This window comes from Emydura macquarii, unplaced genomic scaffold (assembly GCF_026122565.2).
Source record: "Emydura macquarii macquarii isolate MOO-44397 ecotype Brisbane River unplaced genomic scaffold, CSIRO-AGI_Emac_v2 contig_1230, whole genome shotgun sequence".
Lineage (NCBI taxonomy): Eukaryota > Metazoa > Chordata > Testudines > Chelidae > Emydura > Emydura macquarii.
Window position 1 is genome coordinate 7777299 of NW_027131367.1, and position 25793 is coordinate 7803091.

Sequence of the window (25793 nt, forward strand, 5' to 3'; positions counted from 1 at the left end):
TCCCAATCCACATGTGAGTTATCACCACCCAGAGAAGACCAGATTTGAAATTCCTGATATTGATGGTAAAAGCGGAAAACAAAATCTCAGAATTTTGGGCCTCCTTTACACAGAGAGGCAAAACAAGGGCAAAGGCCTATTTTTCCTTTCTGCAGGTCACTTTCAATACAGTAGCAACAAAGTCACTCACTGTGTGTCATGCACCTAAGCTTCTAGAAGTTTTCTCCTGAATGGCTCCTGAGGTTCATGCATTGATGCAGTCACACATCCAAGAAAGTTATCTGAAGAAAGAACTAACATGATGCATCTGGCACAAGGATTTACATCATCAGCCAGGGGTCATATTTACATCTTGCTAACATGTAAAAGTGCCAATGTTCCAAGTCATCTAAGATTATTGTGGACAAGAAGAAAGCCCTACTAAAGAAACCCGCACCATTTAAATAAATAATAGGTGAGATGTACCCTCTGTAACCTCGTTCCTATTAATCATTTTTTTAAAAAAGTTAGTTAATAAGTGTACAGGTCTATGTCTACTTACTTAGGAGATTACAACATGCAGCTAAGAAGTGACAAAGTTCAAACAAGAATTCAGAGTATATCAAAACAGCGGCAGTATATATGCGTTTATTACACCAATAACTACGGTGGCATGCATCTGTACAAACCTTGCAGGCAGTTGTCCACAGCTGGCCATGAATAAAAAGGCATATAAATTTTTGTCTTGTTTTATTACAATGAAGTTTTATAACAGTACAGAAAAGTCACACGACCTTAGTGGGTCAGTTTACGTAAACCCTGCAACAGGAGGAACTCTAAATACATTAAATATTGTTACATGTTCAGACTTTTAAATGTACAGATAGCTGGGAATAGTTACAGCCCTCACCAAGCTAAGTTGGGGACGTAAAGTCCAACAGCACCTGAAGTGCTGTGAAGGCATCACTTTACAAATAGCAACATAATGTTACAGAACTTGCCTTTAAGATGGTATGTTCATGTAATTCCAGCGCCTTCACAATTTAACGAACCATATTTACTATACTTCACTTCTAAAAACCTAGATGAAACATGAAAAAGAAGCCATACAGTATAAATTGCAACATCAGGAAAAGTTCCTGTTTTATTATTCCAAATAAATTTTTCCCATGTAAAATAAGAATGTCCAATAGTTCCTTGCATGTGGGAAGGTATTTTTTTTTAAAGTCACAATGAAGCCTTAACTGACGGAAGCTTGGCTATATTAACAGCACAAGATGAGAAAAGGTTTAATCTCCAAACCTATTAGACTGTGTGTAGTAGCATCAGTAGCGGCCACCTTGCGACATTACAGGAGGTCTCATTCCCATTGGAGGTCGAGGAGGTCCACCTTGGTAAGGGGGCACCATTGGAGGTCCTTGACCATATGGAGGCATCGCTCCAGGAAGGTATCCTGGCATGCCCTGGTGATGAGCACCATACTGACCTATGAACAAAACATTTTAAAGATGAAAGTAAACATATCTGTACTAGCTTTCTTTTTTTTAAAAAAGTTATTTTAAAATAAAGCTATTTGAGTAGATTCAAAAGGTTGGAGACATATAAATATTAAAAAAAACTAAAGTTATATTTTTGTAAAAAGCTGTTCATTTCAAATTAACTGCTGCTTCTAGATTTAAAAAACTTTCAGTGAAATCAAAGTATTAGGAAAAAGTGTGAATACCATGAGGAGGCATAGGAGGTCTCATTCCCTGTTGCTGTGGAGGAATTCCAGGTTGTGGTGGCATCATACCTCCAATTGGTCCAACTGATGGATTGCCCATGGATACCTGTCCTGGTCGAGGGAGATTACGTTGATATTTGGGCAACTGTGCTCGTCTCTCTTCCTAATAACAACAACAAACATAGATTGTTTTAACACACCACAGGAAAGCAAAGGAGCTGCAATATTAAATTAACATTGGTGCAGAATATCCAGGTATAAAAGTCAGAGTATAAAAACTGAAACTGTTATTAAAGATAGCTTCAATAATGTAACTAAATTTGCTATTATAAAATATCATAAATGAATTGGGAATCTAAAGGAAAAAACTAAGTCTAACTTGAAGTCTAAATCTTACTTAGGAAAACAGGATGCACTTGGTCTTGAAATTTTTCATTTCTGACTTGGAGAACAACATCCATATAATTGTTTTTCATATTTGTCAGGAGAACATCACAAACGCTCAGTCTCACTTGTGGTAGGCTGGCTAGCTATGTTTGTATCTAGCACAGTTTTAACAGTTACCCATCAGCCTGGAGAAGTGAGAGCCAACTAAGGCAGAGCCATATTCAGGAGAGGGAGATGCTTAAGAGTCAATTTAAGAGTTTCATCATTAATAAGGCATAGATATGCAGTGTTAACTATACACTATTCACTACCTTGAAACTGAAAATATACCCCCTTACATGAAGCACTGATAAATTAATTCAACATATTTTACAGTTGCCAGCATTAAAGTCATCATGGGATACAAAAAAGCATCCTGTTCACCACGTCAATTTCAGTGGAAATGTGAGTTCCATTTATCAACTTAAGAAAAACTGTTTTAACTTACCAGTGATATATCTTCATCTGGATGGATCAACTTACTGGTTGCACTGGTTGTTGTAAGGGTAGCAGGCTTACTTGTTATAGATGTAGCCGGTTTGGCTGCAGTACTGTTTGTTGTGCTAGTGGTTGAAGCTGTAGACTGTGTATAAGCCGGGAATGTAGGTTTGGGGGGCTCTGTGGTTGTTGCAGGTGTATTATTCAAAGGTTTGAAATCAGTACCCACTGGTCCTGGAACAGCGGCCTGAGCCTGTGAAATACAAAGTTAATCAGTAGAAATACTTACTTTTCAAAATAAAAGGCTCATTTACCTGTTCGACATCTGAAACTTTCCAATAAGATACACAGTTAAAATAAGCTAGTCCAAAATAATGTTCAGCCTCATCACATAACACTAAAGCAACTGAAAACAAAGACAAAATAAAACCTAGTACACACACTGCAAGAGAATAGATGTTGCAGGTCAAAAGCCACAACTAAAACAAAGGTGCAAAATAAAAATTGCATATATATTTTGCTGACTTTCTTGCATCATTTCACCCAAAATATTCAATTTAATATATAAATCCTTAATGGATCACTCTGCTTTAGTAAAGACAAGCTATGTAGAAATGGATTTCTATATTTGTTATGACAAATTAGTGTATTTTAGCAATTATTAGTGAATACAACTCAAAGTGTTAGCATTCATTAACAAAATTAGATGTTTTGAAAATCTTGGCTTTAACTAAACCTTTCAGTATAAGAGCTCTAACGTGTCAAGACTTCTTAAAATTAAAATTAATTTTGAATCAGTCTCTCCGTAACAGAAATACTGCAATATCCTTGCAAAGGTCTCAAACATCGGTCTACAGCTCTTCCTGAAATTTTAGTCTAATTTATGATTGCAGAACCAAGTGAAAGCAAATCTGTGGTCCACTGCAAAAGACGACAGGCAGGCGTCAATAATACTGTCCGTGCATGAATTGAATTAGCGACAAGAAAACTTTGGTTTAAAAGTAAAATACTCCAAAAGTGAGTGTCACTTGAGAGAATGCTTTGGCAGTAGCCAGCATACATTTTCAATTCTCCATTCAACCTTCTAACCAAAGCCAAATATTTCAATTTTAGAGCATAACACAAATTACAGTTTCCCTTTATTAATCGTGATGTATCAGATTAAATAGCATGAACTAAAAAGGTTTCACCATGCATCAAGCTAACCACTGCCCACTAAAACGCATTTAGCTGCTTTCATGCTTTTTTAACCCTTTAGAACCAGGATGTAGTATTTCTTTTTTTCTCCCATTATCCAAGAGGAATTGGGCACTTTGAAATATGTATTCCTACAAGATGTAGTACACAATTAAGGATTCTGTGGTTTTACCAGCTAAACATAATCAGGAATATAACAGCAATTATCTGAAGATGTTTAGGCAGACAATTTCAGATTTACATAACGGTTCAAAGGGTTAAGTTGCAAAGCAAATTTTTTTTTTTAAACTGCAACTTCCTGCGTACTTGTGCTGTGCTAGGAAACAGAGCTTTAGAAGATGCTGACAGATTTTCTGAATTGGATGAAGCTGTACTTGAACTTGTGACAGGTGTCCCCATCTGTAGCATAAAAGAAAGGAAACAGTGAACAGTCTCCAAACAAATGGGTGGAAAATATCCAAATGGAAGGATCTCTTATCCAAGGGACTGAATTTTTGTAAATGATTCTCTTCTCTGCAGAAGTCCAAAATGCAGAAAGGACATTATGAAAGTTTCCGCACATACTTGAAAGCAAGTAAAGAATTAAGGATATATTCATTTACAATAAATGCAATCAAATGGTAGTGGTCACAAGCCTCAAAAAAAGAATAAAAATCCTAACTAACAGCTCTCAACTCCCCATTTTCCCCAAAAAAACTTCAAATGAGCACACAACTCAAAGCTTTAGCATTACTGCCTTCTTTTGCTGCTATTTCAAGTTAGCAATAAAGCTACCTTGTTCAGATATAGTGAACATGTTAATCCAGATTGAACAAAGGAGAACAGCAAAACAAAGAAGGGGGCAGCAGTGTTTTACAATATTACTTTTTATCTGTTGCTACACAGTGGTGGCTCACTATCAAGAGATCACAAGTCAGAACCCTGCTTAAAACAAACCATGGTAAGACTTGTGCATTGTGAACTTTAGTGAAAGTTTTGAAAGTCAAATCTCCACCTGCTGACAGACAAAATCAAGTTCAGCCAACCACTTTCCTCTAGAAGGGAAGTAACGCAAAGAGCTTTGTTTCCCCTCCTCCCCGCCATCCCCATCTGCTGACAGAAGTTATACCTAGTTCCTGGGCTGCTATAAGACACTGAAGACAAGGGAAATAAAAAGTGAATAAAAATCCTTTTAAAAATCAGCAGTCTATGTTAAACTGCAATACTATAAAGAGTCAAAATAGGTGAGACGCTTTACTAATTACTTTTGTAATATCTTCAATGATAAGTACTAATAGTTATAAGGCACAATGATTTAATTTTATAGTCCATTGTAATGTACAAAACTATTTAATTAAGATTCCAGAGTCTCTGAAAGACACCTTACCTGTCCTGCACTGGGGAAAAGTGGTTTAGTAACTGGAGGCTGTGGGGTGGGTGCTGATACAGCAGGAGCTGGAGGTCTATTAAGAATGCCTGGTGCTGTCACAGGCTGTGCTTGTGTCATGGGAGGCATACCAGGACGAGGACCAACAGGTGGTGGCATACCTATGAAAACAGGAAAAAACCTGTAATAAAAACTCAGACACAGGTGATAGAAATATTCCTTTTGAATACACTATTCTACAATGTTTTTAAAACATTAACTTATATAGTCTTGACATAGATAAAATGTAAATTGACATTACAGGCTTATCAGCTTGTAGAGACTGCCATTTATATAGCCACAAATAAAACATGTATAGTGAAAATTACCACACCTACTTCTGAGGTGACAGCTGTCACACCCACTTTACAATTACAAATTCAATTTTGGGACATGGGGAAAGGACAGATAGGAACTTGTACAATTGTGTGTGTTTGGGTGTCCAAGTTCTTTCCACTTAACTGCACATGCAACTCAGAGAGCCTGTGCAAGATACATTAAGTAAACCTTATTCCCTAAAACTGCCAACTGAGTGCTAAGGCTGCTATGAAGCCTGGACAAACTGTCTGTCATTAGTGGAGACTGGGACTTATGGGGCTGGTAGCAAAGCACAAGCACAGGTTGGGGCTGTGACTGATTACTCTACAGAGGACATGGAAAAGGCTCCTTCGAACAGCCAATATTACAATCTAATTTGATGTTAAGACTATTAAAAGATCAAGTAAGGCAACCAGAAATGCAATTCTTCTGACAGCAGACATATATACAAGACATCTGAATCAAGCAACTTAACACATGTGCAACACTTAGTAATAAAAACAAACTATTTTTGGACATTTGGTTGCCATGGAAGGTTCTCCTAAAATGTTTAGTATAGTTAAATGCCCACAATACTGATTAGAAGCAAAATAAGAAAAAGGCTATGTAGCAGTTCATACAATCTGATAGTTATGATTTAAAGCAAAGCAACACTTTAACACAAAGAAATGCATTAAAATATTAAATCACTTAAATCAAAAGGTCTGGAAAAACATGTTGTGCAAAATATAAAACTTCTCAAAATAAGACAAAATGACACCCTTCAATCAGTGTAATAAAGTCACTTCTGGACAGGAATAAAGGCATTATTTTGTACAATCTACCTAATGGATGTGAATTTTCCAGCCTACTCAGATGGACTGTGGGTTAGCGTAAGACTGAACCAATTTCAGCCAACTGTCAGTAACAGCAGTTAAAATAGTGATACAGGAGTTTCTTTATTCACAGTCCCAGTCAGTGGCTTTCACAGCTGTCTTAATGTTTAAAAGCTTGATGCAGGAACTTCCTTATGAAGTGCTCTACACATATCTAGGTTACAGAGGGAAGACTAAAATGCTAATTAGTAATCTTCTACAACTTTTCCACAGCTGCCATTAGAGACCAAAAAAAGGAAACGGGAAGAGACGTGACTAGAAGAGAGAAAAATGCAGAGAAGGAAAGGACCAAAAGGAGAACATTGGAGAGGGAGAAGAAAGCATAAGGGAAGAGAAAAATAACTCCACATTTTCCCTTCCCAATAAAATAAAAGTGTACTAATTAAAAACGTTAGTTTGCCACCATATCCTATCCTTTATCTTTGTGAAAAGCCACCAATGAATTCTACAGAGATTCACTATGAACTATGGGTAGTATATATATTTTTTTTAACAGTATGAGCCCAGGACCCAAGTTAAAGAAAAGATATAATTTAGCTCACCACAGTATGAGTTCGACACCCCTGACCTACCTGGTGGCATACCAGGCATAAGAGGTGGTATTCCTGGCCCAGGAGGCATCATCCCACCCATTGGCATCATCCTATTAAAATATAAAATAAAGATTAATATGAACACTAATCTCCTATTAAGACCACTGGCACACACTAAATTAAGCTAAAGGTCTTGCAAGTCACCTAGTTATTTCCACTGATTGAGGAATTCAGGAAGTTTTTACTCTCGGTAGACAAACCAGTCCCCAATATAAGAGGTTCCACTGTCACCAGGAAGGGAAACAGTTTTCACATGGGATTCAATTCCTTAGGGTGACATCAACCAGATTTCGCAGTCAACAATGTCAGACTACCAGTCCTAGTCCCTCCATTAAAAAGGTACTCCAGTATATCCTTTTTAGTTAATTGGCTCAGTTCAATGTAAAGTGGCCTACCAATAAATTGTATTGGTAACTGTATTGCTAAGCTACATTAGTATTCCACTAACAAAGTGCCTGAGGAAATGTGTTTAAATCATACTGTTACACTACCACCCATTTTTAAGACTCCAGGGACAACACAAATGAGAGTCTATCCTTGAACAATGTATAAAGGGACATAGTCCATTTGAAATCAAGTTAGTTATACAAAATATTAGTTACAAGTTTCAGGTAGTACATCTGTCTGAGGTCTCAAGCCAATTTTTGTGAGTATACAGCCACAACTTCCTATTTAAAAAATGTTTCTCCTTCCAATGTTATGTGACAGGCAACCAAGCAGGTAAAACTGACAACAAAGTTCTGTCAAATGCACCGAAGAAATATTTTCAGATGTTTCCATTGACAGCAATTTTGGCTACGCTTCGAGTAGCAAAATGTGATTTTAAAGCTGATTATGCCTGTCAAAGGTCATTTTTTTCCTGTTCTAAAAATAAATTCCTCTCACCTACTGGTGACATCTTAAGAGGATATGGCTGAAGTTTCCTCTAAGACTGAACACTGGTGTCCCATTGCCTCCTCCTACTTATCTGTAGCTGCTAAACTGCATTAAAATAAGCTAAAAATACATTAAATACTGTCCTAATATTATTTTTCAAGGTAAGCAATTTAGCTACCACAGGAATGTTATTAAATGGGAGGCAAGGTATCCACAAGATACCATATGAAGAATGAGGATTCTTAAGATAGAAGCACCTGTAACCAAGATAGGGAAAGTAGGGAAGGCACCCCAGCTCATCTTTCAGCAACTTTTTGATGTGGGAGATCCTCCCACTGTCACCATGAAGATGAACTTCATGGATATTATGTTATGAAATAGACATTTTTTCTTAGAATCTGAAAAGACCAGGGCTGGTAGAGAGTAAAGTACAATAAGTCAGAACAAATTATTTAATAGGCCCAGGCTAGTCTTACTTATCCTGATGTTCCTTTACTTAAAAAAAGGGGAAATCGGCTTTAGCTCAAGTTAGGCTTTAAACTGGTAACAATGTAAAGTCATAACTACAATCTGTAAGGTTATAATTGGTTTGATAGACTAGTGCAGTTTCTTTGACAAATTATGTTCCTTACTACTATAAATGGCATAGCGTGCCTCCAGATTAAGGTTTGACAAGGAGCTTTAAGTGCCACTCAGACTAAAAACCAGCAAAAATTGGCAACATCTTGATTGCAGAATGAAATCCATCAAAGCCAAACAGAAAAACACCCACACAGAATGTATCTGCAACAATCAGACTTATCACCACAGTTTTTTGGAATTCAAGAATTGTATATTACATTATGCAGGTTCCTTAAGCAAAATATCTATAAAAAGTGAATCCTCACCCAAATAATTTCATTTTAAAAAACACAACTCCTACAATTCACAAGGAGTGAGCAAATGAAGCTGCAGACTGCTGCAAGATGAAAGGTGAAGTAGGAAACAAGACATCTACTGCAATGTTATCTCCCTTTTTTTTTCCCCCTTATGGATCCAGATGACTGGAGATCCCTAATGATTCTTAGCAACAAAAAATTGGGCAATATACAAAACCTAAAGTTATCATAACACTAAGATATTGAATGAGAAGGGCTGAATATGACAGGTTTTATTTGACATAAAATGGCATTATGAATGTACCTAAATTACATTATTAATGAGATGCTTACATGTTTTCACCGCAAAATGACTGCATGTACTTTCTCTGTTGATGTAATCTGTGAAAATGTATGACAAAATCAAAAAATCTAACTGTGATTTTCCAAACACATTGTGATAGGGTATTATGTGTCAATCCCATTAACAACTTTAAAAACTTGTCTATATACTCTAGAACCCATCTGGGTAAATCTAATTTAACAAAATCTTAAATTGGCTAACAAGCTTGTTTCTGGTTGGATCCACAAATGATAAGAACAAGAGATAAATTCTGATGCAATAATGTATATGCAGAGCACACAAACTTTTATAATGGGCTCGTGGAAAGGTTTAAACCAGCAACGTAAATTTTTAAATCCAATTATTAACAATCTTGGAGGGTGGAGCACCAAAACCACATTTACATATGAACTACTAAATTTTAGTTTCTTTTTTGCTGTTGGTGTATAGCCTTCCAGATCCTATGTTAACTTTAAAACTAACACACAAGTTTACAAAACCCGTAAAGTTCTAGAGGTTTTGTTTTTTCTAATAGTCCAAAGTCACCAATTACAGATTTAGATAGAAAGCTGCTAATGTGCAAAAACAATACATGAACACAGGCCAACTGATTAAGCTTGTTTTTACTCACCCAGGTGGCATTCCTGGCATAACTGGAGGCATTCCTGGCATCATTGGTGGAACACCTGCCATCAAGGGTGGTATACCTTTAAATTGAAAGTGTAATTTTTAGATGGATTTATCAGTGTGAGACTTAAGACACAAACAAGACTGGATCAACTGTATACAAGCTTTAGAGAAAGGTCCTTCACTGCCTGTAGATATATTTTGCACAAGTCGTCAAGGATCCGGGCAGGTATCATCACTACATTGGACATTGACCAGGAAACTGATTTTCTATCACTAAGGGACAGAGATTCTCTTTCCCTCAATACAAGTGTACACACAAGCTGGCATTTTGTCAGAAACTTAACTTGCCTTTAGATAGTAATACCTTGTTCTTAAATAGCCATTTTTATCAGGAGAGCCCAAAGCGCTAAATAATCTTAAATGCAATTCTCCTCACAACACTCCTGTGAGGTAAGGAAGGATGATGTCCATTTTACAGATGGGAAACTGAGACACAGCAAGGCTAAATGACTCCCCCGAAGTGACACAGGAAGTCTGTGGCAGAGCAGGGAATTGAACTCCCATTTCTCAAGTCCTAGGCTAATGTTCTACCCACTGACACACGAGGCTCCATCTCTAGGGCATTTTCTCTCCCTAACAGAGCAGCTCCCTCCTAAATGGCAGTTTCCATTCATGCTGGCATTCTTAAATAGCACCAGGACACAAGTTAGTGAAAGCTTCTCCTATAAAGTAGATGTAGGCACATTCATCACTTTTACTGTCACAAGAGAGTCAATTTACACAGTAGCTGGACTGGAGACAACGTGCTACATCATAAAAGCAGAAAAGTATTAAGAATGACAAGGGTAGGCAGTGTGGACAAGAAAGTCCCATCTAAAGAATGGATGTACAAAATGATGAACAAATTACAGACTAATTAAAAATATGGAATAGGAATATGTTTAAATATGAAGACTACATCTGGTCATGTTAAAACTTAATCTCAACTAGGCTTTTATGTGAATAGAGGCAAAATTAATCCCTTTATTGCTACTATATGGAGGGTCCCCCCCCCCCAAGAAGTTATTCACAACAGAAAGGTTCTTTTTATTTAATGACATGATATCCTACCAGTGACATTTAGCTTTTCATGTTTATGGAGTGTAACTGGGTAGTGCGCCCCTTTAAGGGCCAGAAGCCAGCAAGTCCTGATCAATTTATCAGATCCAGCTGAGAAGGGGTTAGGTGTTTTCTATAAAGAGCCGAGAGGGCTCAGTTGAAGGAGGACTACAGGAAACAGTTTGGTTCTTGTAACTAGCCCTGGAGCAGAGAGAGAGACGGGAGCAGAATGAAAGGCTTCTGGTTCCCAGTAGCCTGCACTGATTGTGTGTTACTTTGTGAGTTGTGTTTGAACTAATGAAATGGTGCCAAGGAACAAGGGCCTGAAGAACTCAGAGTGGCAGTGAGCCCCTCCTGGCAAGGCTGGGAGAACCACAGGCAGGTCCAGGAACTGAAGGTGAAACTGAGGCAGTAGCCAGTCTAAAGCCAGGCTGGAAAGCTGGTGCTATGGCAGTTTTTCCTTGATTGGAACCATACTTCAGCAGTCCTTTTATCAGTATTGTGAACTTTTTTACTGTTGTATGTATCTTTCTTTAAGAAAATACAATAGTCAAGACAATGGTTCTGAAACATCAGTCATGAGTTATATTGCCATATCTAAGAGTGTGGGGAAGGTGACAGACCATCATCCTAGCATTGAAGTAGCATCTCAATAAACATATTTGGCTTTTCCATGTCTAGCTTTAAAAGCCTATGTTACCTGGGGGTATTCCTGGTGCACCTGGCACAGGAGGCAATCCCGGCTGTGCCATTGGGGGCATGTATCCCTGTTGTGGTTGTACAGGTTGTGGCTGAAATGAGGTTGAAGCTGTAGATTCATCATCGTCATACTCATCAGAATCATCTTGTTGTTTCTTCTTCTGGCTTTCTGCTAAAGAAATTTAATTTACACTGTCACACTAAGAAAAATACAAATCACAGAGTTTAAGAGCATAGGATTTCCTCTGCTGCCTGAGTGTTCCAGTTTGAAACCAACTTTTAAACCTCCTCGCCAGTAATCTGCAATCATATTTTAGAAAGGAAGAAAAAAAAAAGTTAAATAACTCCCTATTTGTGTGTATGAATTGGTAAGGTGGGGCAAGACACCCCACCATGGCCATCCTTAAAAACTGCCTCCTGTCTGCATGCCACAGCTTAATCTACACAGGAGGGCTCCAGGGAGTACGATAAAACACCAAGAAGTTCACAAAGGCATTCTTAGCATCCAAGAAGTTTGGACCTCTATACTATTCATACGCCTTTTTTTTTCTATCCACCCTCAAGTCTCAGTTCCTGCTATGTAACTAGATAATCCTTTTCCAGACTGGTACTTGCCAAAGCAATTACCTTTGGCCAGGAAAAAATATCACTAGTCACTTTTAAGTGGCCAACAAAGCCTACCAAAGTAGTTACAGAATGTACCAACTGCTCTATCTGCACCAGAATCACTGACGATATTCGTTACTTCCACTACCCGAGAAGCAAGACCAGCTCTACTAATCAAATTCTGAATGGCAATGAAAAACCCGGGCCACTGAGGACTCGCCTTCAAACAAATCCTGTTGCTAAACTATTTCCTCAGAAGCAGCTTTAATCCTGTATTTATACTAGCTACTTCCACACAGCACAAAGCCCACCTATTATGATTTAAATGGGAGCTCCGTAAGACATTGCAGCTCAGGATTAAAATAGCACCACTAACATTTTAGTCTCACCATTACAGAAATGCAATCTATACATTCATTGAATATATCACTATTTACATCCACGTTGTTACAGTAAGTATGGATGAAGCGATACAACTCTTTATATGCTCTAATCTAGTTAACATATTATGGTGATGATACAACATAAGTAACTAAACAGATTTCACATTTACCCTGAGTTTTTTGTTCAAGTAACCTTCTCCTTTCATCCATGTCTTTTTCTGGAATGCCCTCCATACCATAGATTTCCAGTTCAATATCCGTTCTTCCAGGAATAGCATTTGGAACAGCATCTATTGTTTCTTTATGCACCTAAACCAAAAAAAGTTAGATTCTGTTACTGCAATCAGTTAAGATTTTTGTAACTGATAACACTACTACAGGCAGTGTCAAATCTTATAGATTATTCTGTAAAGATTACTCATTTCATCAGCTCAACTCATACCCTTAAATGCACGTTTAGTTCAATAACTAATTTTTTTTTTTTAAATCTATAAGCAACATATCTACTGATAAAGTCTCCCCTAAAACAGCTGCAATTTGTGTTGGTCCCTACATTAAAGTGTTTTGAGCTCTTTGTTCCATAATATTTGTAAAACAGAGTAAAAAGTGTTCAGAATAACCTAAAATATTCTGGAACTTTTTTCTGGGAAGATGTGTCCAGTCATACTTTCACTGGGAAGGGAAGTGTCTTTTAAACTCAAGGAGGCTGTTCAAGAGGGGCACATGCTATTGCACCTTATTTATAGTTTAACTTAGATAAGAACTACATGGTTCAGTCCTTTTTTCAAATACTACTTGAACTGTCCATGTAATTTCATCCTCACTAGGAAAAACTTTAGTTTTAGGCTTGGTCTACACTTAAATTAGGCTGACATAGCTACATTTGTTAGGGATGTGAAAAAACCACATCCCTGACTGACAGTTATGCCATCTGTAGACGCAGTTACGCCCCAGCGCAGACGCAGTTACATTGATGGAAGAATGTCCTTCAACATGGCTAGCAGCGTTTGGAGAGTTGGTATTCCTATACTGATAGGAAAAACCCTTCAGTCAGCACAGGCTGCGTCTACACTATGGAGTCATGCCAGTATTGCTACAGCAATGCAGCTATAATTGGTCTAGTCTCCTTAGTGTAAACATACCCAAGAATGGGTACAACCTAAGAAGTGCATTTTCCCTGGTGACTAAAAACCACACAGATGTTAAAACCACTTTAGGAACCTGTCTTCTGGATTTAAAACCAACTAATCCTCCCCAACCCCAAGTGTGAATGAAAGGCCAAGATGATCCGTCTAATCTATATGCCAATGTGTACATTTGTGACAGCATCACTGACACCAGCATATTTGTAACAAGGGGCATGTTCTTGTAATAGAAATAGAGAAGAGACACATCAACGTTTCCTAAATAAGGCAACTATAATTTGAGATTCAAGCAGTAATAAACCAGTAAATTTAAAATGTTTTTAATGCAGTATCCCTTAGGGACAAACTGAACATGAGGCAAAAGTTATGCATATATTTTTAAAGCCTTACCTGCATACAATGTATAGCTAAACCAGGTCCTGTATACAGTTTCTTATGACATATATGGCATTTAAAGTGCTTTGCTTTCTGATGCTGTATAAGGATTTTCTCATCATCAAAATCCCTGTTGCAATACCTATTCAAGATTATTAAGGATGTTCTAAAGCTTTAAGATCTTTGTATGTAGCATCTTAAATGAACAGCAAAAGAGAAAAAAACCTGGCGAGATAAATCAAGTGTAATACAATCCAATCAAAAATGGATTTAAAATGGTGGCTGGGAAACAATATTTATAGCTGTGGCAAATTGAACTGATCTTTAATGCTGCCTCCAGAGCAGCAGTCAAACCTTTAGAGAACTGAAAGTTTCCAACACCATCCTATTCAGCCAGACTTGCACCAAGTGTCATTAAATGCCAAGGTTTCTCAGGTTGTTGTATGCTGTATAGTGGTAACCCTGTGACAGCCCCAGAGTATGAGACACACAAGATGATGGGTGAGGTCTAAAGTTTCTCTGAGGCAGTTTTGCTGCCTTTCTCCCGGAGGAAATGAAAGTTTTGTCCATCTCCACAGATCCACACTCTCCAGCCCTATTTATTCCTGCGGAGTTTCCTCCACGGGCCAAGACGACTACCCCGGGGTCAATAGGCGCACAGTGGAGGGCGGTTGAGAGATGCCAGGAGACAAGTACCGCCCGGCCGAAATTTCAAACAAGGCGGTCAGGAAACAGAGCAGGCCACGTCCCGGCGCAGGGAGGAGGAAGAATGGAGAGAAGGGACAGAGCCCGGGCCGCCTCCCGGTGAGAGACTGGGGGTGGGAGGATTAGAGCCCGGGTCCGGGCCGCCTCCCGGTGAGAGACTGGGGGTGGGAGGATTAGAGCCCGGGTCCGGGCCGCCTCCCGGTGAGAGACTGGGGGTGGGAGGATTAGAGCCCGGGTCCGGGCCGCCTCCCGGTGAGCGACGGAGGGGGAGGGGAGGAGAGCCTGAGCCGCGTCCGGGGGCAGATAGCGAGCCCGGCGTATCCTGGTCGGGAGATGGGGTGGGAGTAGCGACCAGGCCACGTTCCGGAGCAGTGAGGAGACGGGGGGGGGTGGTGAACAGAGACCAGGCCGCTCTCCCCTTCCTCCCACCCGGCCGCCCTCCCTCACCCGGGCCCGGCCGAGAAGCCATCCCGCTCTATGGCAAAGGATATCAACACCAGGGCTTGAGCTGCTTCTTCTTCTTCCGGCCCATCGCGGCGGCGTTACGGAACTAAAGCAAGGAGAGAAGCAGGCACCCACCAACCGCAGCCCCCGGCCTTCCAGCAGCCTCTCTCACTCGGAAGAACACAAAATGGCCGCCCCGCTCGCTCCTGCCGCCGCCTCCAAGCCCTCGACTTCCAGCATGCACCGCGGCACCCGCGACGCGGCTGTCACGTGACGGCCGCCTGGCTCCCTCAGCCGCTCGGTCAGAATCCCAGCATGCACCGCGATTTCCAACGGCAGCCATTTTGTTTTAATCCTTTCCCCTCCCCCCCTTTCAGGCGGTGATCCGCGCCCGCCTAAGCCGGGGGATCTTGTCTATGACCCCCCCCCCTGGTGGCCACAAGGATCCGAGAAGGGTGAGGGGAGTCGAGCACCCACCACCAACAGAGAGACTTAAGGTGCCCACAGGCTTGTCGGACAGGACAGCCTGCGCTATGGTGATGTGGCATCTGTGTCACTGGGCAACACCAGCAGGTTGCATCTACACACCAAGCTGCTGAGGCAGAACAGCGCTCCAAACATGTCAGCCTGCTGTGGAATGGCACCCCACCAAAACACAGTCCTTTCCCCTAAAAGCATCAGCACAGCCCTCGGGTGTCCCAGCACCAGTGCGTCCCATCATGCTGCTAAAGCAAAACGTCACCCGTCTCTCGAACATCAACACAGCGTCACCACATGGCTTCCTCAGACCAGCGCACTTTGTCATGGCGCTGAGGGAAAACGTCACTGCGCTCCCTCCAAATCTCAGCACAATGGCATGGGGCATTCCTGCCCTGGTGCACTGTGTCATGGCACTAAGGCAAAATGGCAGGCATCCCATCCCCTCAAAACAAGGCCTAAGTGCAAACCTGACAGTCCCAGCAAGGCGACGAATGAACTATAGACTGACCCATCATAGTCACCAAAAGAGGTGGTCACACCAAGCTTGTCCTTGGGGTATATTGGCTGGGCAGTTTGGAGAAGCTTGCCTCACTATTGGTCAGGACCGTGGTTGTTCTGTGGATAAGCAAAGGACTTCACTCTTCAAGGCTGTCATCCCTAGGGACATAAATTGTACTTTAAAATTTACATGTGAAATGGTAATTGACAAGAGACGTTTTTTCTTTGTTTGCAAAACTTAATTTGCTTATAAAAGTACAGAAGAGATTTGAGGAATGCAAAAGAGGACTTTTATCTTCTGTAAAATGTAGGGATTTTCCCACAAAGGATAAATTGAATAGGGGGGATTTAAACAGCTTCAGAATGAATTTTAATTTTAAAATCTGTCAGTAAAACCCTTTCTCCTAAGAGAGAGAAGGAGACTTCAAAAGATCCCAAGTGAAAGATTCTCCCTCCAAACTGAACGAGGGCAAGCGTGGAAGGGGCAGAGCTGCCAAGTTGGGACTCTGAATAAGAGAGCGATTTTAAGATTGGTGCAGAAATTGTAAATAATAGAAATACACACAGCAACATCTTCCATCCCAATAGGGGGAGGCTGTGAAACTTGCCCTGCAAAATGCATCTTCCTTCCAGGAACTGAGAGCTGGAGCAGTAAGTAGCTCCAGGACTAGGCGCTGTTAGAGTGAAAGGCAGGAGCGGAACCGAAGGCAGCCGGAACCCGCGTGTTCGTGGAGTGAGCGGACGGAGCAGGAAGACGAGCACCGTGCGGGCCGGGCTGGCAGTAGAAGGCAGGTTGGGTTTCGTTGCTGCTCACAAGCGCTGGGGGAAGATGCTGCCGTCTCTGCAGGAGTCTGTGGACGGAGACGAACGGGAGTTGGAGAGCAGCGAGGAAGGGGGCGGCCCGGCCGAGGAGCGGAGGTCGGAGCGGTACAGCAATACCTACTACTGTCTGTACGGCTACCAGTGCTACAGGTGAGGGGCTGGATCCCGCTCCACAACACCCCGATTTCTGCTCCTCCCCCCCGTTCCTCAGCCGCCCCCTCTTTCCTAGGGGCGTCCGCGCAGAGTCCAGTCATCTGCTGATCCCATCTCCTTCCCCTCACGCTGCTTCCAGCTGGCAACAGATGCTGCTGCTGCGGGCGGAGAAACGAGGGCTGGAGAGAGCGAGGCTGTTAACAGCTGGCTTTAATTCCGGGAACGGGGGGAAGAGAAGGGAATAGGATGCAACGAGGGTTGCCGATCACACCGATCAGAGTGTGGTGTCCAATGATAAAATAAGGGATTTAATCCATCTGGTTAATTACAGCTCGTACTCTGGTCCCAATGGTCATCATGGCACCAGAGTGTGTGAGTTTCCACGGCTCTACCACAGCCTAGCTGAGTTCGAGCTCTGGTTGAGTAAGGCTTATTTGTGCAGGGTTTGGAGATGATGAGGGGACAGGTGAATGGTGCGATACCAGATTTTGGGGAAGGGAGAGTGGATTATTCTCACTCTTGCTTTAGCACCAGACCACATTTTGTTTGGGGGGACAGCTCCAAATGCAGACCATTCATAAAGTGGGCGTGTAGATAGGAAGCGAAGGTTTCCAGGAAATGTCTAGCATATACCTTTCAAGAACACTGAAGCTGGAGGTTTTCAGAGCACAGGCGGCAGCAGTACTAGGCTTTCCTACATTGTCCTACCTATGCTATGGGGTGGGGAACACATCCTTAGGTCTGAGAAGGAGTTCACTCTTCCTGTCAGTTCTTAGCTGCTCTATTTTGGTTTTTTTCCTCCTTCCCCCACTTCCCATCATCTCCCTTTTGTCATCCACTCCATAGTATCTTCAAAGGCTACTTCCACTCTACACCATCCCCACAATGCTCTTTCTCCTCTGCCTTGTTTAGTGGTAATAGTCCTGTATACATGTTATGTGTCGATATTTAATTTCAGTAATAAAAATGCCTTAATTTTCAGTTCATCAGAGCAGGGCACTGACAGTGATGATGGAAGTCGGAGCAGTGCAACACCAGAAACTCCCTCTGCTGAAGACTTTAGGTAAAACAAACATGGCAGAACCACTTAGACCACCCTGGTTTCTCATTCAGTTTCTAATTCAGAGCCTTTGACATCTTGGTATTTGGGTAGATACTGAAAGGAATACAGAGTAAGACTGTACATTCCCCATCAAAAATACAAATCCCCCTGAAAGCCACACTGAATTCACCTGGGCATTTTTTTCTGGTGGTTTTTTTTTCTGTTAAACACCAAGATGATAATGGACACATATACCAAATGGAATTCCTGTATTGGGTGAGTGGTGGCTTAGAATAATAGACCAATACAAATCATACTTCTTTGGGTCACACTCATTTCTTTCATACTACTACTAATTTTTAGCATGTCTATATTATTTTAAGTCTTTGAGTATAAATAATTAACAAATCACTGGATTTATATAAATTATTTATATACAGTGGAATAGCTTCAACAGGAGAGACAGAGAACCTCACATCAGAATACCTGTATCCTAGTGGTTAGCGTGCTTTCCTGAGTGTTGTAGGAGACCTCTCCTCAAATCCTTTCTCCCCCTCCATCAGAGGGGGAGTCGAACCTGGGTCTCTTATGTCCCATGTGAGTGCCCTAAAAGTTATCAGGTGGGCCTAACCACAACTACCTCCTCCTCCAGCCATGGTGTGTGATTAGGCACCTACCTTTGTCATCTCACAAGAAACACTTTAGGTGCCTAAGCTGTGTAACTTCAGGAGAGGGGTTCCCCCATTATGAATTGCTAGAAGAGATGGGTGTCTACCTCCCCTCACCCTGGATTTAAGCACTTATTTCTCTGAGAAGGACAGAGCTTAGGATACACCCCTCTCCTGGACATTTCCCACTAGCTAGCTTAGATGGCTCCTCACCTACTATGCTGTTTTTTGTGAATCACATTCTACAGTGCCTATCTCTCACCATTCTTTGTTTTAGGGAGCCTCAGCTAACTCAGGCTTTTTGAACTGCAGTGTTATTCCTGTGATTTTGCAGGCACCTGAAAGTTAGGTGCTGTGATCCTCATTGTCACAATGCCGAAGTCCTTTTGTGAATCCCAGTCTAAGTGACCTGTTTAAGGCTATTGAAGCAATCTGTCAGTTGATATTTGATTTAAATAATCCCAATCTAGTGAAGAAGCTACTGAATACTTTTCCGACTTGCCACAGGTCACAGAGTGTGTTAGAGGCAGTGCCAGGAACGGATTCCAGGAGTCCTGACTCAGCCTCTGCTATAAACACGAGGAAGCACTCTTCCCCACATGACATCTGCTGAAGTCAGGCAAATGCCCAGCTAGAGAATTAAAACGGTTTACTCTTCTTCTCCCTAAGAACTTTATCTTGTTTTCAAAGCCTCTACTTGGTGGATACTAACTTACCAGCTGAAGCAGAGACAGAATTGCGCAGTTTTATTGCTAAGCGTCTTATTAAAGGAGCACTTTTTGAGGGAATGGGTAATGTTGCATCTGTGGAGCTGAGGTAAGAGTAAAATGTGCTGTTTTTAATTTGTGATAAACATGGGAAGTGATACATGTTGGCAGTCTCACTAAGTTTACCATCTGCTGCTGCATATCAGTTTAATGCTGATTGCAGCTAATCAGTCTGTCAATGCATATGTAAGGCTCCCAGTTTACAGTTCTGTGCTAGTCGCATTTGCCTTAGACTTCCTTTAGATGGCAGTGAAAAACAATGCAAACATTAAATTGTGAATAATCATTGGTTTTGCTCAGGTTGTTCTGAGCTCTCTTTCTGTACAATTAACAATGAGGAAACGATCTAGGAAAATTGTATATGTGATGCTAGGGGCAAGTTGTATTGGGGGTTAGTATTTTTTAAGTAAATCACTTGTCTCTCCCTCTCTCTCTCTCTATATATATATATTACATATTGTACTATCACTCCTTTACACATGGCCTGTATTTCTAAAGTCAGTTTCTTTTAGATCCTTGTTGGAAAATATTAACAATTAAAAAAAAAAGGTAGTTAAAGCTTGCATTTATTTCTGGGATATACCTTAGTCAAAGGTAATCAGAATTGCATATAACTCTTCCGAAAGCAAGAGTATTCTTTTGGGATTAGCACAGAATAATATTGAGCAAGGGGAAAAACTATAGTGATTCAAAATCCTAATCTTAAGCATGATCTGATTATAAACAAATTTATATAAAACTTGCATTGACTTCAGTAGGGTCAGGATTTCACCCATAGTCAAGTTAAGTTCTAATATAAGATACAAAATGAGATTAATTTAGAACAATCATTAAAGTATTTGGCATGTCTGCGTGTGACTAATTCAATTTTTTTTCTGTCTCTAGCATACCAGAACATCGAGTTGGTTGTTATTACTGCCTTCTCCAACAAGAAAAGCCTCCAGAAACTGCAACTGTGGAATCAAACATCAGCCCTCCAGAGTACGTAACTTGTTTCTTAGGAGGCTCAGAGAAAGGGCTTGAGCTATATCCTTTCCTTAACCTCTCTTTATTTGGGTGTAGGGAAGGAGCATATGAAAGTAACTAGCACATGTTTACCCCTATTAACTTTCTGCTGCCATTTCCTTGAATTCACTGACTACTAGGCTACTTGTACACATCTTCCAGAGTATAACTGAGAATGCGATTACCTACCATATACTGAATGGGAAAAGTGCAAGTCTTAATTTACATATCTTATTTCCTTAAGAGGATACTTTCAGACTTGAGTTGGACATATATGTTCAAGGCCTGAAGACTAACCTTGATTCAGAGGTAAGATCTAATTATATGAATGAATTTTTTTTAATGGTAATGATGACATTTTATGGATAAGGATTGATTATTCTGACAAAAATCCACAGGACTTAGAGCACAGAAAGTTAGTACATGAAAGACCAACATAAATGGGGAAATGAGCAACTGTTTATACAAGAAAACAAGCTATGCACAAAGTGCTGCCCACTGTACAAGTTAAACAAATGGAAACGTCAGACTTTCTTTCCCAGTCATAGGTAATCTTAAGGGTTACTTGTGAAAGTAATAGGTAAATTCAGACAGAAGTGTGACTAAATTGACTAAATCCTGTTAGGAAATTATAATAGCTTATGGAAGGGTTAACAATGAGCATTCAGTCCCCTTACTTTTCGAAGCAGTGGTGATAAGTTGTTTTTGGTTTTTTTTCCCCCTAAGTTTGTTCACATAACAAAAAAGTTGAGGGAATGGAACCCAGGTCCTGACTCCAAGTCCTGTGCCCTATTTACTGAACTACGCTGCTTGCCTGATGCATGTCAGAATACGTTATAAATATAACATGTCGTCTTACGGAATATAAGCCTTACTGATGTGAAACACCAGCTCTGAAAGAGTTAAGATGCCAAGCTAATGATTTTAGCTGACTGTAGTTGGAAATTAGGAAGGATTTGACATCCAAATTGCATAGTTTGAATGGATTAGCAATATGCTTATTTTTATACCAGAATCAACTTTATAGTCATTGTAAAAGCTTTAATTTTTCAATTTGCTACAGCAGAGTAACCTGGAGATTTACGTTAAACCCTATCTAAGAAGCTGGTTTGAGGACTCTGTATGCCCTATCCAGAGGGTAGTGCAGCTCTTCCAGGAGAAACTCACCTTTTTGTTACATGCTGTAAGTATACATCAAACTAAATCATCTTTTGAACATTTTCTAGTCAACTCAGCGATCCTGTTGTATTGTTTTAAATGAAACTTGCATTTGCTTTTCCATTCACCCTGAACTGAATGAAAAACCTTCCCCTTTAGTCAATACAATGTGGTTTTTCTCAGCTATATTGCTAAGCCAATACCAGCTATTTCATCCATCAATCGAACAGGAATGAACTAACATTTTAAAATTAATAATTGTATAGCTAACTCATTTTAAAATTGGATGCTTAGTATTGTTCAACTTGTAATTAGAATGAGATAGGCAATAAAAATTCCATTTGGCTCAGAGTAGGATGAGGACAGTTAAACGTCTATGAAATTCACTGTAGTAACATGCTGAGAACAAAAAAAATAAGATGAGTCATATACTGCTAGACAACGAACGTGAAAAGGATGTGGGCAGAGCCGTTCATAGAAGTACAAACTAGTATACTTTTCAGAATGTATAAATAGTTGTAATGAATATAGTCTGGAGCACTTATCTAGCCTTTGGTACTTACTAGATTATCAGGAAGAGAACTTAACTAGGATTATATGATACTTTTTATCAGTTGTAATAATGAATATAGTAACAGGAATGAAATATATACAGCCAACAGCAATTTTTTTTTTTTAAGGCTTTGAGTTACACTCCTGTTGAAGTTAAAAATTCAGATGAAAGAACAAAGAAAGATGTTAACAGGTAAAGAATATTACACCTCAACAAAGACAATATAGCCTATAAATTGCTTTCCTTATTGTATGGTCCCCTTTCCTAGCTTTGCTGTTTAGGTGTTGTGTGGAAACTAGCAGTTCACAATAATTTTGTGTGTCAGGTTTCTGAGTGCGGCCAGTCTCCAAGGTCTCATTCAGGAAGGCACAATGACCTCCTTGTGTATAGCCATGACTGAGGAACAGCACAAATCAGTGGTAATAGACTGTAGTGGACCACAACCTCAGTTCCATAATGCAGGTGAGATCATGGATGGGTACGCTTCCATCAACTCATCCAGTTCATCTTTACAGAAGGCTCAGCCACTCACAGAATCATACCCAGAAAGTTTTGGAACCTGGCTATCTTGAGAACACCTTTCTTCCCATTTGTTATCACAGCGGCTCTCAAACTTTTTTTGCTGGGATCTTTGAAAATATTTCAGGTTGTGAATGGTCCCCCCATGCAGTGCCATCCTTACCAGCATGCAGAGGGGGCTGACAGCGTGTGACCCCGTAGGGTCCCAACCCCCAGTCTGAGAACTCCTAGCATATCTGATCCACAATGGCACTTGATCTCTGGTTTAAAAGTGAGGGGTCTGGAATTTCCAGAGTCTGGGTTTTGCTCAGCGCTATACCAAAACTCAGATTAGTTAAGCTTCAGAGCAAGCGGCAAAGCTCACTTTTGATGAGTGGTTTATAGAAGGATGTGGATGGTTAGATAACTATTTTGGGCAAGTATAATTCTGTTTGATTGGCCAGTTTGCTGCAGATTTCAATCTTGTTTGTGTATTCTAAGTATCTGGTAGTTTTAAAAGCATCTGGAGCTTTGGGAGAGACGTTTCAAAGAAACTGAAACCAAAATCTATTTTCCTGGCATTTTTTTGCTTTTCTCATACACATTCTCTCCATTCTGAATTTTTATGCTTTTGAATATTTATATCATGGGGCAAATGTTTTTGGTGTCACTAACAGTTATTCTGTGAGTGAGATTAAGTACGTAGTTACATAGGTGTGGGTTATGCAGAGCTCTAATGTGCACAAACACATACACGTGTGCACATATGCTATTTCCTTACCTCCTTTTCTTTGTTCCTAAACGTGTGACAGGGAGCAACAAATTCTGTGAGGACTGGATGCAGGCTTTTCTAAATGGTGCTGAAGGTGGAAATCCATTTCTCTTCTGGCAAATACTGGAGAACTTTAAATTGAAGGTAACTTTGTATACTCCTGCTTGCCAGAGACAGAATGGTTACTGTGTGCAAATAGTCACTTTTTCATTGATAGTGATAACTGATAGAACTTGCCTAGTTGTTTTTGCTATACTCAGAGTGGGCAAGAATAGAATATGCTCTAAAGGAACAGACACCAATTTAGAAACCATCTTTTTCCCTTAAAATTAAAATTACAATTTAAAATTGCAGTAGTAACAATTTAAAATTACAGTAGTAACTCCCATCAAGTTGTAGCTAACTGATTTGCCTATTAGTTTATGTAATAAAATAAAATTCTTACTGCAAACTCTTCCACTTCTCCAAATCCATGTATCTGCTTACCTTCCCTACAGACAAGAGGATGAGAAATATTTTTTGTTACTATGTTTCTAGGCCATACAAGACACTAACAACCTGAAGAGATTTATTCGTCAGGCAGAAATGAACCATTATGCTTTGTTTAAGTGTTATGTGTTTCTAAAGAACTGTGGCAGTGGAGATGTCCTTCTGAAGATCGTTAAAGTGGAGCATGCAGAAATGCCAGAAGCCAAAAATGTAATAACTGTCCTTGAGGAATTCATGAGAGAAACAGCAATAGCCTAAAGATCTTAATTTTTATACTCATTTTGTGCTATTGTATAAATAATTAATTGCTTGTTTGCAGATCAGAATTCACTATAGCAGAAACTTATTTGAAACCATTGTCATTTCAGACTTTTCACATCTGGGTCTTTTTACATTTCCTCTTTTTAGAAAAAAACCTAATATTTGCTTCAATTTTTGAATATTGTGTATCATACTAATCCAGCCATTCATTTTCCAGTATTTTCTAGATTCTGAAACTGAGTCGTCTTCCTTTTTCGGGAGACCATACCATTGTTTTTTATGGCCATGTTATAGGAAAAGCTCTCACCTGAATGACAGTGATGGTTTTTAAGCAGTTAGAAAATGTTTAATGCATAAGAACTAGTAGAGAGCATCATGACCAAATATTGAGATCAGATTTAAACGACCAAGAGAATCATATAAAGAACTACAAATATTTGGCTAAATCATATATAGTAAATGAATTAAACATATTAAATTCAGAGAATTTTCTCAGTCAACAAGGCTTGTCACTTGTTCTTGTCACTTGCTTTCATATCCTTAATTCTACAGTAGAAAGTCTGTACTTCGGTGACCAGATTCTCTTTGATTATGCTTACTGAACTGATTTGTTTTAAACTGAACAGAGTCTTTAAAATAAACTTTTCTGGCTTCTTTGGAAGGTTGAAGTGATGTATACCTGAAAGTATACACATCTGACCAGTCAAGTTATCTGTAAATTGGTAGGCTGATTTTCCACTGCCTTATGTGGTCTGTAATCAATGATTTTGCACAGGTGTAAAATACTATATGAGACTGTTGGATGTAAAACACTACTTTGCATAAGTGTAAATGACTGTATAAGTTGCAAGAGAGACAAGATGGGTGAGGTAATATCTCCTACTGGACCAACTTCAGTCCAAGTTGGTCCAATAAAAGATATTACCTTACCCACCTTTTCTCTCTAATATCAAGGGACTGGCACAGCTACAGCAACACTGCATATATAGGTTGCAAAGCAGTGGAGAAACAGGCTAAAATTTTTATAAAGGTGAATTTAACTTGGCCTTAAGTCTGTACTGAATTAAGCTAAGTTCCCAGATAAAAATTTCATTTTGAAAATGCATCATTGTACTCCAGCAATACTCTCACACATCATGGGAAACACATTTTCTAAACCATAGGTAATTTAGAGGACAGAACATGAGATGCACCACTTCGGGTACAGTAGGAGCCAAAACTAAGGGGACCTTTGTCAAGATTACACAGAGGAGAACTGCAGAAATAGTCTTTATTCTAATTTGTTTCAATTGACTAGCTGGGGAATGCAGCATTTGGACCATAGTGTGTTTTACCATAACTTGACACAATGAACTATCCTATTATGAAGAGGACTCCCTCACTAACTATATTTGAATAATCTTACTGAACCAGTGGTGTGACTGCTGTTTGTTTTGTGAGTTTATACATCAAAATTAAAAGCTACATGCTTTCTTATGATGTAATTATATCTAATAAAAACACATTTAAAAA

General features: G+C 39.9%; 2 protein-coding genes across 12 annotated transcripts; one reads left to right on the forward strand and one right to left on the reverse strand.

The window, feature by feature from the left end:
* Nucleotides 1-714: 714 nt before the first annotated feature.
* Nucleotides 715-17059, reverse strand: ZNF207 (zinc finger protein 207). Of its 11 annotated transcripts, none has more exons than XM_067547371.1 (14): nt 17037-17055; nt 16702-16944; nt 15163-16252; nt 13982-14108; nt 12617-12755; nt 11459-11626; nt 9662-9737; nt 9042-9089; nt 6934-7004; nt 5130-5290; nt 4070-4162; nt 2577-2819; nt 1703-1865; nt 715-1465 (listed from the first exon to the last, which is right to left on the reverse strand). In XM_067547371.1, exons 3-14 carry the CDS (start codon nt 15201-15203, stop codon nt 1305-1307), a joined length of 1491 nt encoding a protein of 496 aa, XP_067403472.1. In that variant the 5' UTR covers nt 15204-16252; nt 16702-16944; nt 17037-17055; the 3' UTR covers nt 715-1304. The 11 variants fall into 11 exon arrangements, with proteins under 11 accessions (XP_067403472.1, XP_067403470.1, XP_067403471.1 ...); XM_067547369.1 differs by having other exon boundaries at nt 6904-7004; nt 17037-17051; XM_067547370.1 differs by having other exon boundaries at nt 11459-11629; nt 17037-17051.
* Nucleotides 16817-25793, forward strand: CUNH17orf75 (chromosome unknown C17orf75 homolog). The gene is made up of 10 exons (XM_067547379.1): nt 16817-17065; nt 18051-18131; nt 19469-19594; nt 20431-20571; nt 20802-20859; nt 21614-21733; nt 22389-22453; nt 22587-22723; nt 23572-23675; nt 24069-25793. Exons 1-10 carry the CDS (start codon nt 16923-16925, stop codon nt 24276-24278), a joined length of 1185 nt encoding a protein of 394 aa, XP_067403480.1. The 5' UTR covers nt 16817-16922; the 3' UTR covers nt 24279-25793.

Coding starts and splice junctions, on each gene's coding strand:
- ZNF207 (XM_067547368.1), bottom strand. CDS start 15,203: ATGGGCCGGAAGAAGAAGAAGCAGCTCAAGCCCTGGTGTTG. Junction 14,109..15,162: donor CAGCTCAAGCCCTGGTGTTG/ATATCCTTTGCC, acceptor AATCTTGAATAG/GTATTGCAACAGGGATTTTG. Junction 2,820..4,069: donor TGTTTCCTAGCACAGCACAA/GTACGCAGGAAG, acceptor TGTATTTCACAG/GCTCAGGCCGCTGTTCCAGG.
- CUNH17orf75 (XM_067547379.1), top strand. CDS start 16,923: ATGCTGCCGTCTCTGCAGGAGTCTGTGGACGGAGACGAACGGGAGTTG. Junction 18,132..19,468: donor CCCTCTGCTGAAGACTTTAG/GTAAAACAAACA, acceptor TTGTTTTCAAAG/CCTCTACTTGGTGGATACTA. Junction 20,860..21,613: donor AGACTAACCTTGATTCAGAG/GTAAGATCTAAT, acceptor AATTTGCTACAG/CAGAGTAACCTGGAGATTTA.